We start from the raw sequence: 19,103 nt of genomic DNA on the forward strand, positions 1-19,103 counted from the left end.
GTTTGAAGGTAGGCCTTGAAATACATCCACTTCTCCAATTGACTAAAATGATGTCAATTAGCCTATCGGAAGCTTCTAAAGCCATGACATCATTTTCTGGAATTTGTCAAAATGTTTAAAGGCACAGTCACCTTACTGTAAGTAAACTTCTGACCCACTGCAATTGTGATACAGTGAAATAATCTGTTAGAAACATTTGTTGGAATTACTTGTGTCATGCACACAGATGTCCTAACCGACTTGCCAAAACTATCGTTTGTTAACAAGAAATTTGTGGAGTGGTTGAAAAATGAGTTTTATTGACTCCAACCTAAGTGTATATAAACTTCCGACTTCAACTGTACATAGTTGTACAGAGGCCTATTATCAGCAACCATAACTCCTGTGTTCCAATGGCACGTTGTTAGCTAATTCAAATGTATAATTTTAAAAGGCTAATTGATCATTAGAAAATCCTTTTGCAATTACGTTAGCACAGCTGAAAACTGTTCTGATTAAAGAAGCAATAAAACTGGCCTTTAGACTAGTTGGGTATCTGGAGCATCAGCATTTATGGGTTCGATTACAGGCTCAAAATGGACAGAAGCAAGTAACTTTATTCTGAAACTCGTCAGCCTATTCTAGTTCTGAGAAATTACGGCTATTCCATGCGAGAAATTGCCAAGAAACTGAAGATCTCGTTCAACGCTGTGTACTACTCCACAGAACACAACTGAGCAAGAATACATTAGTGTCTAGTTTGAGAAATAGATGCCTCAACTGGCAGCTTCATTAAATAGTACCTGAAAAAAACAGTCTCAACGTCAACAGTGAAGAGGTGACTCCGGGATGCTGGCATTCTAGGCAGAGTTGCAAAGAAATAGCAATATCTGACTGGCCAATAAAAATGTTAAGATGGGCAAAATAACACAGACACTGGACAGAGGAACTCTGCCTAGAAGGCCAGAATATTCCCTGGGTTTACACCAATCTTACTACTACTGCACTGATTACACTCAAACAGAAAAGGCTGATGCTTGCAATTCATTTTTATTGTAAAGTTGTATGATATAAAGCAGAAAGAATTAACATCCAAAGGCCCATTTAGGGCCATGGCAAACTGCCTATCATAGACCCTCTCCCTCGTCCTCCATGGTGTCCTCCAGAAGCTCATGAAAGCAATGCTGTCAATCCACATGGAAGCAGAACATAGAGTGCTCCTGTAAAACAATTATTCCGTCAGGAATTAATCAAACAGTCATTGAACGAATGGGATTCACAGTAATACAATTTGTCTGAGAAATGTCAATCATGAACCCCAGTTGTGGAGCCCCTATCCTCTCATCACAAGCCCAAGCACTTACCTCACCTGCTCTTCTGTGTTTTCCTCTTCCTGCCTCCCTCCCTTTCATCCTTTCCTATTGATGCTTCAACAGATAAAGAGACCTCATATGCCACAATCTGTTTCAGGAAAAAAACATCTGAAAGCCCACTCACTTGAGGTGAATAATCACATGAGATCAGGAATTGTAGTGGTTGGGTTGAAAGACATTACCTAAACATACTTCTATCAACACTAATACAGTTGTCTACAGAGAACAGGCTTTGATAGTAAACACTTACCTAATGAAGTCATCCAGCTGTGCTCCTCCTCCAACCCTCCCATCCTTTCCAATTGATGCTTCAACAGATCTGTTTCTTTGGCTGCTCTTTTCATCTATCTCAGACTTGAACAGGCTTAGAAAGAGGACAAAAGGAAGCCAAAGCAACTTTAACTTGACCTTTTATCCCATGGTCCTTCCTGAATTCTATATCTCCTACTTCCCTCCTGATAAACCACTCTGGTCTCTCTTCCTCCTCTCTCATGTTTCCTCCTCTTCACCCTCATTCCTGGCTTCCTTATAATTTGTTCCTCCTTTTACTTATTTTCTAGTTTTTTTGTTTGTTTTTTCTCTTTAAAAAACCCTCATTTGTTGTTGTTTATTTACATCTATCAACATACCTAGGAGCATTGACTTGTACATTTCTTCTTTTGTCTGCTCCCTTTCTTTTGTCATCTACTCAAAAGTTGTCGATGCCTCGTCCGCCGCTTTCTTCTGCTTCTTCCTTGTTCTCCTCTTTGCAGACTGTGCGTGAGCGGTCTCTGGACGCTGCTCCCTCTCTTCCCTCCGCACAGAGGCGTCAGATGTAGACGCTGTGACCTCGTATGCCACCACCTGTTTTGCTCTCTGTGTCTGTCCTTTTTTCTGACACAGCGCACGCCTCTTTTCTCTTTCAATCTGTGCATTCCTCTCTTCTCTTTCATACAGTTTCTCCATCTCCATCTTGAACCTGGCCTCGTGATCTTTTATTCTTTGAAGCTCTGCTCTCTTCTTATCCTCGTCCCGTATCCTTGTCTGCCTTTTCTGTTCCTCCTTCTCTTGTTCCTGTTGTATCTTCAATCTCCTTTTCTGTTCCTCTTTCCTCCTCTTCTCTTCTTTCTCTCGTGCCTTTTGCTGCATCTCCAACACCTTCATTCTCTCCTTTTCCCTGTTCCTCTCCTCCTCCATCCTCTGTTTCTCCATCTTTTTCAACTTCTCTGCCCTCTGTTTCTCCATCTTTTTCTCTTCCTCTGCCCTCTGTTTCTCCATCTTTTTCTCTTCCTCTGCCCTCTGTTTCTCCATCTTTTTCTCTTGCTCTTGTCTCTTTTTCTCATGTTCGATCTTTAGTTTCATCTCTGCCTTCTCCCTTTTCCTCTGCTCCTCTAACTTGTTTTTTTCCATATTTTCTGTCCTTTTCCTTTTCTCCTCATTCAATTTCAGTCTCTTTTCCCACTTTTTGAGCTCTTCGTTCCTGGCTTTTTCCTTCCTCCTTTCAATCTTCATCATCTCGTCATTTCTCTTAGCCTCATACTTGAAATATTTGATCCTGTCTGCGTAGCTCATGGCATTAAGTTCTTCTATCCCTCGGCTCGCCATCATACACATTGCATTGGCGGTTGCAAATCTCCCTTCCCTTTTACCACTATCAATCTCCTTCCTGTCCCTCTTACCATAAGGATCCCTGTGTAGACATCTCTGCTGTTGTCCACTCATGCTCTCCTCACTTTCACTACTCCCCTCCTGACTTGTGTCCTCACTCACACTCTGAGACGCATCACCCTCAGACGAGCACGAGGGAGTCACAGCATTCTCTGTGATGACGCGGAGCGCCTTGATGTAGTCAGCTTCTGTGTTCACTCTGTGAGCGAGCGGGCACAGCTCCTCGTAAATGGATTTCCATGTGAGTGACTCCTCACAAACATCGTCAGGCAGGTATAGATCAGATGATTGCCTCTTGAGCACATTCACAACCTCTGCCAGGTCCTGCTGGGTGTCCCCCTGAGTGTCCTCTCGGGCGGCCACTGGCGTGGCCTCTGGGCTGTCCGGGCACTCGGGGGCTGTGGCAGGGATATTAGATAGTTTTACTGCAGAGGAGCAGGAGGCCTCAGTGTCATCGTTCTTGTCATCGCTGTTTGCCATTTTCTTCAGAATCTCTTCCTTTCTCTTTTGGGCCATCCTCTCTTTCAGCTGTGCTTTATACATGCTTGCAATTTCTGCTCCTCTCCGTTGAACTTCCTCAGACAATTCCTCAGACGATGCAGTCTCTTGCCTCTTAACCTCATCCTTGACCTTTGCCTGGCCAGTCAATGGGGACCTGGGGTGGACCTGCGGATGGGTCTGTCTCATCCGGGCAGGATGGCCGGGAGCCAGGAGGTGGGATGGGACAGCAAATCGGTGTGAAGCGTGTGGGTGTGACGTCTTGGACGGAGAATGAGGCCATTTATCAGGGGAGGTGCAGCTCTGTGTGTCCAGAGGGGGAAAGATTGAGTGTTTCTTAGGTGGGTCCTTCTGGGTGCCGGCAGCATGCTGGTCAGGCTCCGATTGGCTGTTGGCGAGGTACCTGTGGTGGTTGTACCAGGGGAAAGCTGGCAGTGTCGGGGAGACGGGACAAATAATGGAGGAGGTGGAGCGCTGCTTGATCACCCCTTTATCCACCCCAATCTGTATGATGACAGACACACTTTTATTACTTAATAACTTGATGGTTATTGTTATTACTATCTTAAAACAATTACATGTGTATGGGTAATAAATATCATAGAGAAAACATGTTTTATTACTGTATATTAGCCTCTTAGGAAAATGGGAAGGTCCACACTTTTGGAATCATTCCAATTCAGAAATTCTTCCATTCCTTTTCAACTTCATTCTAAGAATGCAGACCTTCCCAAGAATACTACCAGTGCAGAACACAGGCCTTCCTCAGAATACTATCAGTGCAGAATGCAGACCTTCCTCAGAATACTACCAGTGCAGAACACAGGCCTTCCTCAGAATACTATCAGTGCAGAACACAGACCTTCCCAAGAATACTACCAGTGCACAACACAGGCCTTCCTCAGAATACTATCAGTGCAGAATGCAGACCTTCCTCAGAATACTATCAGTGCAGAATGCAGACCTTCCTCAGAATACTACCAGTGCAGAATGCAGACCTTCCTCAGAATACTATCAGTGCAGAACACAGACCTTCCTCAGAATACTACCAGTGCAGAACACAGACCTTCCCAAGAATACTACCAGTGCAGAACACAGACTTTCCTCAGAATACTACCAGTGCAGAATGCAGGCCTTCCTCAGAATACTACCAGTGCAGAACAGACTTTCCTCAGAATACTACCAGTGCAGAACACAGACTTTCCTCAGAATACTACCAGTGCAGAATGCAGACCTTCCTGAGAATACTACCAGTGCAGAATGTGCAGAATGCAGACCTTCCTGAGAATACTACCAGTGCAGAATGCAGACCTTCTTAATAATACTACCAGTGCAGAATTCAGACCTTCCTGAGAATACTACCAGTGCAGAATGCAGACCTTCCTCAGAATACTTCCAGTGTGCAGTTCTTTTTCTTGCCTTCTTATTTCACTATTCTATCTATTTAGATCTCATTTCTGTGTTTCAGGATTGGGAACATCTAAAGCAACTACAGTATATCTACTTATATGAAAGTCTGATTAAAGAAAATGGCTCTTGTTACCTCCTCCAAGAGTTGGTGCAGCCTAAATATTTCTCCATACAGCGCCTTAATCTCCCTCATGTTTCCTCGCTCAGTTCTCCATGTCTCTCTAGCCAATCTCCAATGGGCGAGGTCAAGGTCATGGATATCCTCCCGCATGCCTAGTTCAACCTGGGTTCCCTTCTCATTTAGCCTCTTCTTTTTCCTCTTCTTCTGGATTGAATCGGTGTTCTCCTTGTCCTGCCTACACACCTTTGGGGCAGTAGTGATATTGAGTATAGAACATGGTATATTTTATTTTACTCATTGGATTATTATGTGCCTTAAATTGTATTTCATTATTATAGAATATCAATAAGGTATAATGTTGACACTAGATCAAGCCATAGTTTGTACAAAGTTTACACTGATTGGCCATACATGATTAGTCTGGACCACTTTAGTGGGTCGTAGATTTAGCCTGCAGATGGGACTTACATTAAGGCTGGGGAGTTGTGAGGAGTTGTGAGGCTGGTGTGTTCTGGGCCTGTGGAGTTCACTAGTTCCTGTGCAGAAATCATCCTGTGCAGTCCGATTTGCCCATGGCTAGAAATGAAAATGATGACAAACATGCAGTCAGAAATGAGGTTATCATGATACAAGCTTGTTATTTTCAATCTTAGAAAGCTCATAGGCCTATATGTCAAAGTGATGATTTTAAATCACTGGAGTTTTGACTATGAGGGTGGTGAGAGAAAATATATTCTAACCATTCTTATGATGAGCCTTGGAAAGGAGAACTTTCCCATAGTTCCTTCAATTACAGTAATCCTGAAAAAGATACAATATGGCTTAAAAATATGATTATATTATTCAAATCATCTAAATTAAATTGTGCCACAAAGTAGGCCTTTTCACACTAAATCACAAGTGGTCACAACTACTTACCACCAAAATAACCATCCAAAATATAGCAATGATTTTGACCCTGAATTGAACTTGTAAGTGTTGCTGTAATATGACAGTAATGCTATGTCAAGCCATTTAGGCTGTCATCATACCAGAATACAATCATTTATGACATCACAATTGTGATGTAATCTGGTGCCATGGGAAGCCACACCCACCATGACAGACAACAAATCACCAGAGCCACATAGGCCTATTAACCAATTAATCCACTTCTATGTTTGAAATACAGTATATTTAGTACTAGTAAGCTCATAAACATAGTAAAAACCACACTGTAGCAATGTGTATCACTTCACAGCTACTGTTCATGATGCATCATGAGTGGCTGTCCTCTGATGGGACCCTATTCCCTACATTGTAACTCTTCAGGATGTGGCAGAGTATGAAAACCTTTGCACTGTCTCTGATGCAGGTGTTTTTTTCTCCCACTCATTATGACATCACTGTGGACATTTTGCCTGAGTTTGGCATCTCTGGGGATAATATGCTGTGTGCAGACCACTTTTACACATATGCACTAGTGAAATCATTGTATTTCCTCCTGCATTAATGTATAATTGCAACATTACAGAATTTCTACAATTGTGCGTCGCCCTATGGGACTCCCAGTGCTTTAGACCGCTGCACCACTCGGAAGGCCAATATAAACGCATCTTCAAAGAATTTACTGAGTTACAGTCCATATATAGGTCAATTGAAATTAATTAATTAGACCCTAATCTATGGATTTCACATGACTGTACAGGGGTGCATCCATTGGGTGGGCCTTGGAGGACTCACCCACTTGCAGCCAGGCCCAGCCAATCAGAATGAGTTTGTCCCCACAAAAAGGCATTATTATATGCAAATACTTGTCAGCCTCCCTCCCAGCGTGGCTACAAATTCTCTAAAAGGATGTTCGAGGCACCTTATGGTTGAAAAATTAAGAGTCAATTATCTAGCAACAGCTCTGGTGGACATTGCTGCAGTCATTATGCCAATTGCACACTCCCTCAAAACTTGAGGCATCTGTGGCATTGTATTGTGACAACTGTGCATTTTAGGGGCTTTTTATTGTCCCCAGTACAATGTGCCCCTGTGTAATGACCATGCTATTTAATCAGCTTCTTGATATGCCACACCTGTCAGGTGGATGGATTACCTTGGCAAAGGAGAAATGCTCACTAACAGCGATGTAGACAAATTTGTGCACAAAATGAGAAAATACGCTTTTTTTGCATATGAAACATTTTTGAGATGTTTTATTTCATCTCATGAAACATGGGACAAACACTTTACATGTTGTGTGTATATTTTTGTTCAGTGTACATTTCCAAGGCAACACATCCTCTAAAACTAACCTTCTCTGGGGTAGGCTAACTCTGAGCTTTCTCATATATCCTGAATGAATTGTCTGATTTGCGAGTTAAGGACCAATGAAATCAGATCGATAGGAGTGGGGGAAAAGGGGGCTTGTGCATTGATAAGCACCTCAAAATAAGTTAACAATAGGTAATAAAATATGTCACTTTTGCCCATAAGATGGCTCTAATTTGGACTATTTTACACCATAGCCTGATGAAATTTACAATAACTTTTCTAGAGTAAAAACATCCCCATATATATAGGTTCAGTTTGCTCCAAGCAGAACTGGGCTAGGCGATGCAAACTTCTGTGCTCACACTCCCTAAAGACCTTCGCTTGAAAAACTAGAAGAAAGAGGCAATATTATTGTTTGTCTCTCTTGAGCCACCGTAGTAACAATATAGCCAGAAACACTTCCTCAAAATTGATACATCAAGACATCTGTCTCTTTCTGTCAATAGTGTGCAACTGCAGCCCACATTTCGGGGTGTCCCTGCATGAGGGCATTCCTGCACCTGCTACATTATGCACAGTACTGTTCACTATATACTATGGATGCACATTAACACTGTCTATAATGCACAATCTGTTGTTGAGGTTGATGACTTAAAAACAAGTGCTCCCACCTGCATCTGTTCTGGTGACACAGGAGTTTGAAGTGGAGGGAGTACAGGGCTTAGTATGTCCCTCAAGGAGGCTAAAAAAGATTTTGACTTGGAAAAGTTGAATATTTTCAGGAGTCAGGCAATTGTTTAAGGGAGGAGGATTGGAGGGAAAGATAGAGCAGGTTGAAAAGACTGAGCGAGGCAGAGGATGGGTTTGTATCTGTTGAAGATAGCAATGACAAGGGAGAGGGAATGTCGAGGAAGATTGGTATCAAGTTGAAACAAAGTGGGCCGGACACCAGTTTGAGTTCTGGAGGTGAAATGGAAGGGGCAGAAGGTATTGTGAGGAGCTTGGAGCCCAAGCCTTCCATTGATGGGCATGGCTATGATAAAGATACGATTGGTTCAGTGGGAGTAAGATTTTTGAAGAAGGTGGAACCAGGCCTTTTGTCTGATCCATGGTCAGTTCCAAGTTGGGTGGAAAAGATGGTGGGTGCCATTGAGTCGGTGAAGGTAACCCTGAGTGGAGGTGTCTGGTGCGAGAGAAGCAGGTTGAGGTGGCCAGGGTCATTGTAGTGAAGAAGATGTTGTATGCAGAGGAAGTGGAGGGTGGATCAAGGGTGAGGGATTCTGAGAGGATCCCTGTGAATAGTAGATCTTTGCCAGAACAGAGGGATAGGCCAATGAGTGATATATGTTTCAGTGAGTTTGGCTTAGCATTCATAGCCATTGTTATCTGCTGTACCGCAGAGATGATACGTAAGTCATAGAAAATAGATGTTGTGGTGGCAGCTGCAGAGAAGTACTTGGGGGTATGAGTTTAGATTTCAGAAGAGTTACAGGGTGTGTTGAGTTGTAGTGTCCCGTCCTCTCGGGTCGTTGGCCTGGGGTAGGATAAGATAGGGTTAAAGTAGTGGAATAAGGTGATGGGTTTTAATGAGTGTAGGGTTAGTTAGAAGGGTCATTAATATATATATATATATATTTTTTTTTTCTTCACATTTCCCCTTTCCAATTTTGTTTCACAAAGGTAATGGATTCATACAATAGTTCAGTAGAGGGCGATAATGCAACATATTGGATGCCAACCGTCTTTAAACCTCACAGAAGCAGAAGAAGAAGAATGCACCTGTTCTTTTGTGATTGCTGCCCTGCCCACTATTTAACTGGAAGGAGAGCTATTCCACACAATTGTTTATGCTTTTTCTTTGGTTGTTTTTTTTCCAAATCTTGGGGGACAATTGTTGTTGCAACATGGTTTGGTTTCTGATTCTCATCTGGTTTGTCCAAGGTAGGACCAGTCATTTTGGTTATGTGACATCCTGTTCTTGAGTGTTTTCCATTTGAGGTAGGCGTGGCCGGCACCACTGCGGACGCCAATTGGTTCACCATGTTATTATCTAACATGTATTATGTTTCCCTTGTGTATTTCAGTGGGCAGTGTTCCCATCACCAATTTCACAAATGCTACTACTTCAAATGCTACTTTCCCTGCCACAGGTAGGCAGGCCTGCATTTGGGACCAGTCATTTTGTTAGATGACAGGCTGAAAGCTAGGCCTGTTTTCCATGTATATTTAATGTAGGCCAGCCCCACTGCAAAACTGTTGTTCTGTTCCACTTTATAATATTTTCTTTCTGTATTTCAGTGGACAATTCTACAAACACCATCAACAATTCTACAAATGAGCCTTTCACTGCCACAGGTAGGTCTCTACTGTGATTCTCAAGTCAATCTCTTGGGCTGATGTGCCTTGAAGTTCATGGCTTATCTATCAAAAATAAAATATTGCAAAATGTGTTAACAATTCCCTTTAGGTTCTACTGCCTCAATGGGGCCACATCACAGACAAAATGATTGGGTTAAAATGGCTGAAACCAGAGAAGGTAACACATTCATTAGATGAAGTGCACTATCCTGGACCTCTCATGAGGTTTGGACTTTATTAATGGCACTGGAGGTAGTGACTTGTAACCAGGTCATGTCAGTGTGGTTGTTTCACACCCTCTGTCCCTGTTACAGAGGACTTACAGTTCGACATTGCTGTTGTGGAGGGAGACATAATGATTTCGGTGAGTCTATGATCCCTATTGCCTAAGTCCTGTTACTGTGTTTTAGGATGATGAATCAATCAAACTGTGATACCAACTTCTGATATACACAGCCTGAAACTAATGACTGGACAATCGTTCAAGACAGAATGTTGACTAAAATTACATTTGAATTTAATCTACGGGTAAGTTTATAATTCACTACTCGACTGAGGGACTAAGGTAATAATGGTATGCGTGGGGTACAATTATGAGGTAGTCATTCAAAAATCATGCTGAAAACAATTGCACAGTAAGTCAATGTAAATTATTGACTTGTGAAGCACATTTTTCCTCCTGAACTGATTTAGGCTTGCCATAACGAAGGGGTTGAAATATTTATTGACTCAAGATGTTTTAGCTTTAAATGTATAATTAGTGTAAAAATGGAACAATAACTCCCCTTTGACATTATTAAGGGTTACTGTGTGTAGGCCAGTGTTATTGCTTGTTATGCTCTGAGTGACTCAATCATTATAAAATCAATGGGGCCCCCATTCATGCCATTTTAGATTCTCCCAGAATGTTTTTTTAAAAACGTATTTAGGTGATTATTAGTTATCAAATCTTATATCTACCGAGTGTACAAAACACTAGGAACACCTTCCTAATATTGAGATGCACCTCCTTTTGCCCTTAGAACAGCCTCAATGTGTCGGGGCATGGACTCTACAAGGTGTCAAGTGTTCCACAGGAATGCTGTTCCCATGATTTTGCCAATGCTTCCCACCGTTCTACCAAGTTGGCTGGTAGTGGATCTCTACTATGAAATAACTTGTTCCATCTCATCCCACAGATGCTTAATTGGATTGAGATCTGGTGACTGGTCAGACCACTGCAGTAAGCTTAATGCACTGTAATGTTCGTGGAACCGTTCCTAGACAATCCTAGCCTTTGGAGATTGTGCATTATGCTGAAAAAAAGTATTTGTAGATGGATACTCTGCTGCTATGAAGGGATGCACCTGCTTTTCAACGCTGCTCAGATATCCTGTGGCATTCAAACGTTGCGCCACTTATATCATGGGGCCCAATTTGTGCCATGAAAATGCACCCCACAGCATGGCACCACCAGCCTGCGATGTTGAAAAGTGGCATGATAGATGCATGTACTCGTGGGTTTCTCCATAACCAAGTCATCATCCCATCAGTACTTAACTGTTTGTCTTGCCCATTCACCCTCTGAATGGCACAGATACACAATCCATGTCTCAAGGCTTAACAAGCCTCCTTTTAAAGGGCTGCAATCCCGTTAACCTGGATGATATGACAAGTCAGTGAAAGTGCAGGGCGCCAAATTCAAAAGAACAAATCTCATAATTAAAATTCCTCAAACAGACATGTATCTTATACCATTTTAAAGGTAATCTTGATGTTAATCCCACCACATTGTCCGATTTCAAATATGCTTTACAGCGAAAGCACCACAAATGATTGTTAGGTCACCGCCAAGCCACAGAAAAACCCAGCCATTTTTCCATTTTCACAAAAAGAGAAAATAAATCACTAACCTTTGATCTTCATCAGATGACACTCATAGGACTTCATGTTACACAGTATGTTACACAGTACATGTGTTGTTTGATAAAGTTCATATTTATATAAAAAAATTGGAGTTTACATTGGTGTGTTACGTTCACTAGTTCCAAAAACATCCAGTGATTTTGCATAGCCACATCGATTCAACAGAAATACTCATAAATGTAGATGATAATACAAGTTATACACATGGAATTATAGATATACCTCTCCTTAATGCAACCGCTGTGTCAGATTTCAAAAACTTGACGTAAAAATAAACCATGCAATAATGAGACGGCGCTCAGAAAAATAATCAAATTAGCCGCCATGTTGGAGTCAACAAACCAGAAATTACATGCTAAATATTCCCTTACCTTTTGATCGTCATCAGAATGCACTCCCAGGAATCGCAGTTCCACAATGAATGCTTGATTTGTTCGATAATGTCCGTTATTTATGTCCAAGTAGCTACTTTAGTTAGCGTTACGTACACGTATCCAAACGCTTGTGCATTACTTCGGACAAAAACTTCAAAGTTATATTACTGGTCGAAGAAACATTTCAAACTAAGTATAGAATCAATCATTTGGATCTTTTTTATCATAAATCTTCAATAAAGTTCCAACCGGAGGATTCCTTTGTCTACAGGAGCTACTAGTAACCTGACTCATTCAGCTCTTATTCAGTCCCACCACACAGTAGAAGCCTCATTTCAAGTTTCTAAAGACGGTTGACATCTAGTGGAAGCCCTAGGAAGTGCAACTTCATTCATATCCCAATGTGAATTCAATAGGGCCTGAGTTGAAAATCGACCAACCTCAGATTTCTCACTTCCTGTTTGGATTTCTCAGGTTTTTGCCTGCCATATGAGTTATGTTATACTCAGACATCATTCAAACAGTTTTAGAAATTTCAGTGTTTTCTATCCAATACTAATAATAATAATATGCATATATTAGCGACTGAGGAGCAGGCCGTTTACTCTGGGCACCTTCCATCCAAGCTAATCAATACTGCCCCTGCAGCCATAAGTTAAAATAGTGTCTGTGTATAACAGAACTGATTTGGCAGGCAAAAACCTGAGGAAAAATCCATTCAGGAAGTAGGATTTTTTGTAGTTTTCTATTCAATGCCATTACAGTATCCATTGACTTAGGACTCAAATTGCAGTTCCTATGCCTTCCACTAGATGTCAAGTGTTTAGAAATAGTTTCAGGCTTGTATTCTGAAAAACGAGGGACTAAGAGTAGTCTGAATGAGTGGACCCTGCCGTGTCAGAGCTTTTTCATGAGCACGACCGAGAGTGCCTTTCTTGTTTACCTTTTTATATTGACAATGTTATTGTCCAGTTGAAATATTATTGATTTTTTAGGCTAAAAACAACCTGAGGATTGAATATAAACATCGTTTGACATGTTTCTATGAACTTTACGGATACAATTTGGATGTTTTGTCTGCCTGTTGTGACTGCGTTTGAGCCTGTGGATTACTGAAGAAAACGTGTTAACAAAACGGATGTTTTTGGATATAAAGAGACTTTATCGAACAAAATGAACATTTATTGAATAAATGAATGTCTTCTGAGGGCAACCATATGAAGATCATGAAAGGTAAGTGATTAATTTTATCTCTATTTCTGACTTGTGTAACTCTTCTACTCGGCTGGTTACTGTTTGTAATGATTTGTCTGCTGGGCTAAGTTCTCAAATAATTGTAAGGTATGCTTTTGCCGTAAAGCATTTTTGAAATCTGACACCGTGGTTGGATTCACAAGAAGTCAATCTTTAAACCTATGCAAAATAGTTGTATATTTTCTGAATTTTTATAATGAGTATTTCTGTATTTGAATTTGGCGCTCTGCAATCTCACTGGATGTTGGCCAGGTGGGACGCGTCCCACATACCCTAGAGAGGTTAACCTGGTCCTACCCTTCATATACACTGATTTGAAGTGGATTTAACAGGTGGCCTCAATAAGGGTCAAAACCTTCACTTGGTCAGTCTGTCATGGAAAGATCAGGTGTTCCTAATGTTTTGTACACTGTATATTGCTTCGTTACCTTTTCTATATACTTAATCTGGTTTAGTCATTTAAGTTGACACTGAAAGGTTTTTTCATTCAGAATGTTAAATGATTTCTGGAAACGCAGAAATAATTGAATGAGTTAATATCCAAGGCCAATACTCTAGCGACAGATGGATTTAAGACGAGGTGTTGATTTGTTCTACAGGAAGACCGATTAGCTGTGAAGTCACTTTGGCCGGAGAAAGATGGCGTCGCTTCTATCCCCTACAAGATCAACGATGATCTGGGTGAGTGTCGAATACAATAGGAGAGATGAACACTAACACTAGATGTTTTTTAATACAGTGGGAATCAGTGGTGGAAAAAGTACCCAATTGTCGTACTTAAGTAAAGAGGCCTTAAAAGAACGTTACTCAAGTAAGTCACCCAATAAAATACTACTTGAGTCGAAGTATTTGGTTCTAAATATACAGAGGTATCAAAGGAATAAATCATTTCAAATTCCTTCTATTAAGCAAAGCAGGCGGCATCATTTTCTTGTTTTAAAAATGAGTGGATAGCCGGGGGCATACTCAACACTCAGACATAACTTACAGAAGATGCACTTGTGTTTTGTGAGTCTGCCAGATCAGAGAGACGAGGGAGGACCATGTGTGTGAATTGGACCATTTTCCTGTCCTGCTAAGCATTCAAAATGTAATGAGTACTTTAGAGTGTCAGGTGAAAGGTATGGAGTAAAAAGTACATTATTTTCTTGATGAATGTAGTGAAGTAAAAGCACAGATACCCGAAACGACTTCAGTACTTTACACCACTGGTGGGAATGGTATGCACCGTCTAATGGTAGATTGTCTCTGATCCACACAGTGGACAGAAAGGTAACTATACTAGCAGCGTTCAAGATGATTTCAGACCAGACGTGTATCCTCTTCCACGAATACACCAATGAGATTAACTACATCAAGTTCATCTCTGGGACAGGGTGAGTCCAAAGGGGGCACATTAACACATTATCTCCTTCCCAGCAGTTTAGTTAATTCACAACCTCTCCTTCCTTTTCCTGTGTTCATGCAGACTGTTGGGACTATATCAAAAAGACTAATGAAACAATAGTGAGTAAAATGCCCCTTTAAACAAGTGTTTCAAAGAGGGTGGGTGACATGCATACAAACTGTTCATAAATTGCAGTGAAAACATACAGCTAACACCACAAGCCCCAATGGCCTTCTCAGAAGACAATCCAAATATCTGATGAATAGGTGGGAATGATAGTGCAGCACAGCCTTCTCACCAGCAGGTTGACCAGGTCTATTTTGCTGTAGTGTTCCTCCGCGATGACCTGAGCCATGACGGCGTGGATGGTTTTCTCTGTGGGGAAGAAGCGCCTCAGTGGCGGCGGGGTCGTGTCTTGGAACAGCTCCGTCCGCACGTACTGGACCATCTGGTTCTTTACCTCCTTCACCTTCCTCACCCCCTGCTGCACCAACGCTCGGATGTAACCTTTGACCCTGTCGTCCATCTGATCTGCACCCTGAGGGAACGAGGAGAGAGTGGCTTTTGTTAAGTAGGGAGAAAATACCCCTAACCACTGTTACAGGGTCAGATACTTGTATTCCACAGGGAATTTCAAGAGATCAAGGTTTTATTACATCTGTGTACCGAACAGACATACAGGCATACAGATACTAGTTATGTAGCCTAAAGAGAGTCCAATGCAATAGATCCCATGGTCATAGTATAGTAATAACATAGTAATACCTTTCCAATAGGATGGCCCTTGTGGTCAGTGAAACTGGGTATTTTGAGGAAATACTGTATCTTCCACTGCACCGAGGCTGGGTCTGTCTGGAGAGCTTGTTTGATGGAAATAGACATGACCCTCCTCAACCGCGATGGGTCCTTCTCCAACTGATGCAGTATGGAGCGAGCGCACACACACACACAGATATAATTATGTATATTAGTCTGATGTGCATTCTAATGTTGACTGTGGTGCACGGTCACTGGAGTTACATAATAAACATATATAAACATAAACACAGTTTCACCCGTACCTTGAATCCAGGGAACTTCACAATGCGGCTGATTGTGAACACAGCAGGGCATGCTACTTTCTTGGTTTTCAGCAACAAGTTTCTTTTTTTCCTTGCCATCTTTTTCCTGAAATATCAAAATCAAATGTTAATTGTCACATGTAAACAACTGGTGTAAACCAACAGCGACATGCTTACAGGTCCTTCCCAACAACAAAGTAAAATAACAGAAAAACAATAACAAGGAATGAATACACAATGAGTAACAATAACTTTGCTAAATACACGGTGTACCTGTACTGTGTCGATGTGCAAGGGTACGAGGTTATTGAGGTAGATATGTACATATAGGTAGAGGTAAAGTGACTAGGCAACAGGATAGATAATAAACAGTAGCATCAGCGTATGTGATGAGTCAAAGGAGTTGAGATGAGTCAAAGGGTCAATGGAGATAGTCCAGGTAGCTATTTGATTAACTATTTAGCAGTCTTAAGGCTTGGGGGTAGATGCGGTTCAGGGTCCTGTTGGTTCAAGACTTGTTGCATCGGTACCGCTTGCCGTGCTGTAACAGAGAGAACAGTCTATGGCATGGGTGGCTGGAGTCTGAATTTTTAGGGGCTTCTTCTGACACTGCCTGGTATAGAGGTCCTGGGTGGCAGGTAGCACTGCTCCAGTGATGTACTGGGCCGTACGCACTACCCTCTGTAGCGCCTTGCGGTCAGATACAAAGCTGATGCCATACCAAGCCATGATGCATGCATGCTCTCAATGGTGCAGCTGTAGAACTTTTTGAGGATTTGAGAAAATTAGTGGTAGGTAAGAATGGAATTGTTGAGATTGGTTGTGAACCTCAACTACCTAGAAGCATTGATGGAACCAGGGTTGTATTCATTAGGCACCATATGGAAGAAAATGTAATTAAATAGGGAGGGACAACCATTACTCCAATAAGAAAAGCTCCTTTACATTTTCAGTTGCACAATGCTTTTTAACGCTTTTCCATAGTGCCCCAATGAATTTGTTTCAGGTCTAGATGCAAAATACATCCTAGCTACAGATTGTTACACCTGATAATGTGATCTAACCAAAGATTTAAGGACCTAGACAGCATTGCCAATATAAGGTTGGTGGAAAATTCTCTGTGCTACACCAAACGGTATCTAACCTGTAACTCCCAGTAATGGATACCAAAAATATTTTGTTCATCACATTATCTGGTGTAACAATCTGTATGTAGCTACATGGAACACTCGAACCATTTCAGAATATCATAGATAGTAGCACCCTTTGATCCTCAAGTTCCTGCCTCTTCTTGAATCCACACTTTGCCCGGCCCCTGTGGCATCCCATCAGTTTGTGTCAAATGAACATGAAGGGTACTCTGTCAAAGGGGATAGAGGGAGTACTCTTGCCGTACTTCCATTCCCAGTATAACCGGTTCTTGTGGTCCTGTGGTTTCCAACCTGTTTAGCAGAACACATTGAAAGAGCCATGAGTCCAGAGGTGTATTCCGTTAGTCTGATTTGCAGCAAAACATTTTCTGTTGCAAAACGTTTTGTCAACGGAAGCCGTTTACTTTCTAGGAACCAAACAGAACTAAAACGGGGAGGGACTTACCTGAATGTGTCCAATAGAAAACTACGTTTTACGTTTTATGTTTGGAGTAAACTGTTTCCGTTGCAAAATGCAACAACGTCGAATCCGACTAATGAATACACCAGTAGTTTGTGGAGGTTACATCACTACATAAGAATATTAATCAATCAATGTAGGTAGCTAAATAGTATGGAACTGCTGAACGATAGCCATGTTACTCTGGTGATTGTTTGCACATTCTGCAGCTTGATCAATGCACGTTTCCTACAGGCAGCACACTCTTTGGCTAACGTCGAGAGCTAGTTTACCTTGGTCATTGAATCGCTTGTCCACACGGTAAGAAATATATTTCACACAGGTTGACTCTTCCACGTGTGAGATGCTTATTGACCTCTTCAATTGTTTCAAATACAGCTTCGTCGCTCATTTTTATTTATAATCTGCTACCAATACATATAAACATTCAAAAAATGTCGCTAGCTAAACTAAAGCGGTAACGTTTGCGATTATTTAATTGGTTCACGTGCGGATCAATAAACCCGCCTTCTTAAAATGGTGGTTTCTCATTGGTGTAACGCGAGGTCCGTCACTAAAATGGAAACAAACGATTGGTTTCGAATATAAGCCAATCAACCATTTTCTTACGCGTCATTAGATTGCGACTCAATCACGTTGAGGACAACACGCTTGACGGTACCGAATGTAAAATATTTTCGTAGCAATTTTCCTCAATGTTTCAACAGAATACAATCCGGGTTACGAATCGTATATTTTGGCATAGAAGTTATAATTTGTCGAGATCATGGACTCAGTTATCAAGGACAAGACTACTGCACGTACAACCGCTTGCATCAGGGACCAGTCAATGGTCCTCTTCACAGTCAAGACAGCAGTGGTCCGAAGAGACGTACCTCTACATAACCAATTCTCTACCACAACACACGTCTGCAGCGATTCTATTGGGAAGATTCATTCAACGCATTACCACTTGGTTTACACATGCAAGGTAATGGATGAGATTTTAAATGGAAGATAAGTTATTTTTTACATCATGTTTCTACAGTGACATTCGTAGCATGATTTGGCAATCAAGATTTGGTTGGTGAGGTGATCAAAACATTGGTACTCAGGGCCCGTATCCTCAAAACATCTCAGAGTAGGAGTGTGATGGATTTCTATTTTGTATTTATTTTTATTTAACTAGGGAAGTCAGTTAAGAACACATTCCTATTTACAATGACAGTATACCAAAAGGCAAAATACCTTCTGCTGGGATAAAAATATATGAAAATGTACATGTATTGTCGTTGTGATGTGTGTTTTGTCCTATATTTATTTATGTATTTATATACAGTGCCTTGCGAAAGTATTCGGCCCCCTTGAACTTTGCGACCTTTTGCCACATTTTCAGGCTTCAAACGTAAAGATATAAAACTGTATTTTTTTGTGAAGAATCAACAACAAGTGGGACACAATCATGAAGTGGAACGACATTTATTGGATATTTCAAACTTTTTTAACAAATCAAAAACTGAAAAATTGGGCGTGCAAAATTATTAATACTTTGTAGCGCCACCTTTTGCTGCGATTACAGCTGTAAGTCGCTTGGGGTATGTCTATCAGTTTTGCACATCGAGAGACTGAATTTTTTTCCCATTCCTCCTTGCAAAACAGCTCGAGCTCAGTGAGGTTGGATGGAGAGCATTTGTGAACAGCAGTTTTCAGTTCTTTCCACAGATTCTCGATTGGATTCAGGTCTGGACTTTGACTTGGCCATTCTAACACCTGGATATGTTTATTTTTGAACCATTCCATTGTAGATTTTGCTTTATGTTTTGGATCATTGTCTTGTTGGAAGACAAATCTCCGTCCCAGTCTCAGGTCTTTTGCAGACTCCATCAGGTTTCTTCCAGAATGGTC

General features: G+C 41.3%; 1 protein-coding gene and 1 long non-coding RNA gene across 6 annotated transcripts; one reads left to right on the forward strand and one right to left on the reverse strand.

Annotated features, from left to right (window-relative positions):
- Positions 1–1,012: 1,012 nt before the first annotated feature.
- LOC110523286 (uncharacterized) lies at positions 1,013–17,718 on the reverse strand. 5 transcript variants are annotated; one of them, XR_016495888.1, is made up of 11 exons: positions 17,492–17,718; positions 16,872–17,050; positions 15,609–15,714; positions 15,313–15,462; positions 14,846–15,085; positions 5,497–5,604; positions 5,041–5,271; positions 1,982–4,001; positions 1,603–1,716; positions 1,344–1,406; positions 1,013–1,199 (listed from the first exon to the last, which is right to left on the reverse strand). XR_016495888.1 is itself a non-coding variant. In XM_090233887.1 (8 exons), exons 3-8 carry the CDS (start codon positions 15,705–15,707, stop codon positions 2,037–2,039), a joined length of 2,793 nt encoding a protein of 930 aa, XP_090090013.1. In that variant the 5' UTR covers positions 15,708–15,714; positions 16,872–17,050; positions 17,492–17,718; the 3' UTR covers positions 1,013–2,036. The 5 variants fall into 5 exon arrangements, 1 of the variants encoding a protein (XP_090090013.1); XR_016495889.1 differs by adding an exon at positions 5,769–5,829 and having other exon boundaries at positions 1,344–1,440; positions 1,603–4,001; XR_016495887.1 differs by having other exon boundaries at positions 1,344–1,440; positions 1,603–4,001.
- Positions 9,096–9,991, forward strand: LOC149983175 (uncharacterized). The gene is made up of 4 exons (XR_016495890.1): positions 9,096–9,210; positions 9,354–9,419; positions 9,568–9,624; positions 9,737–9,991. It is a non-coding gene; the product is annotated as an uncharacterized LOC149983175 (long non-coding RNA).
- Positions 17,719–19,103: the final 1,385 nt, after the last annotated feature.

The sequence above is a fragment of the Oncorhynchus mykiss genome, chromosome 5, assembly GCF_057628025.1.
Source record: "Oncorhynchus mykiss isolate SJ-2025 chromosome 5, ASM5762802v1, whole genome shotgun sequence".
NCBI lineage: Eukaryota > Metazoa > Chordata > Actinopteri > Salmoniformes > Salmonidae > Oncorhynchus > Oncorhynchus mykiss.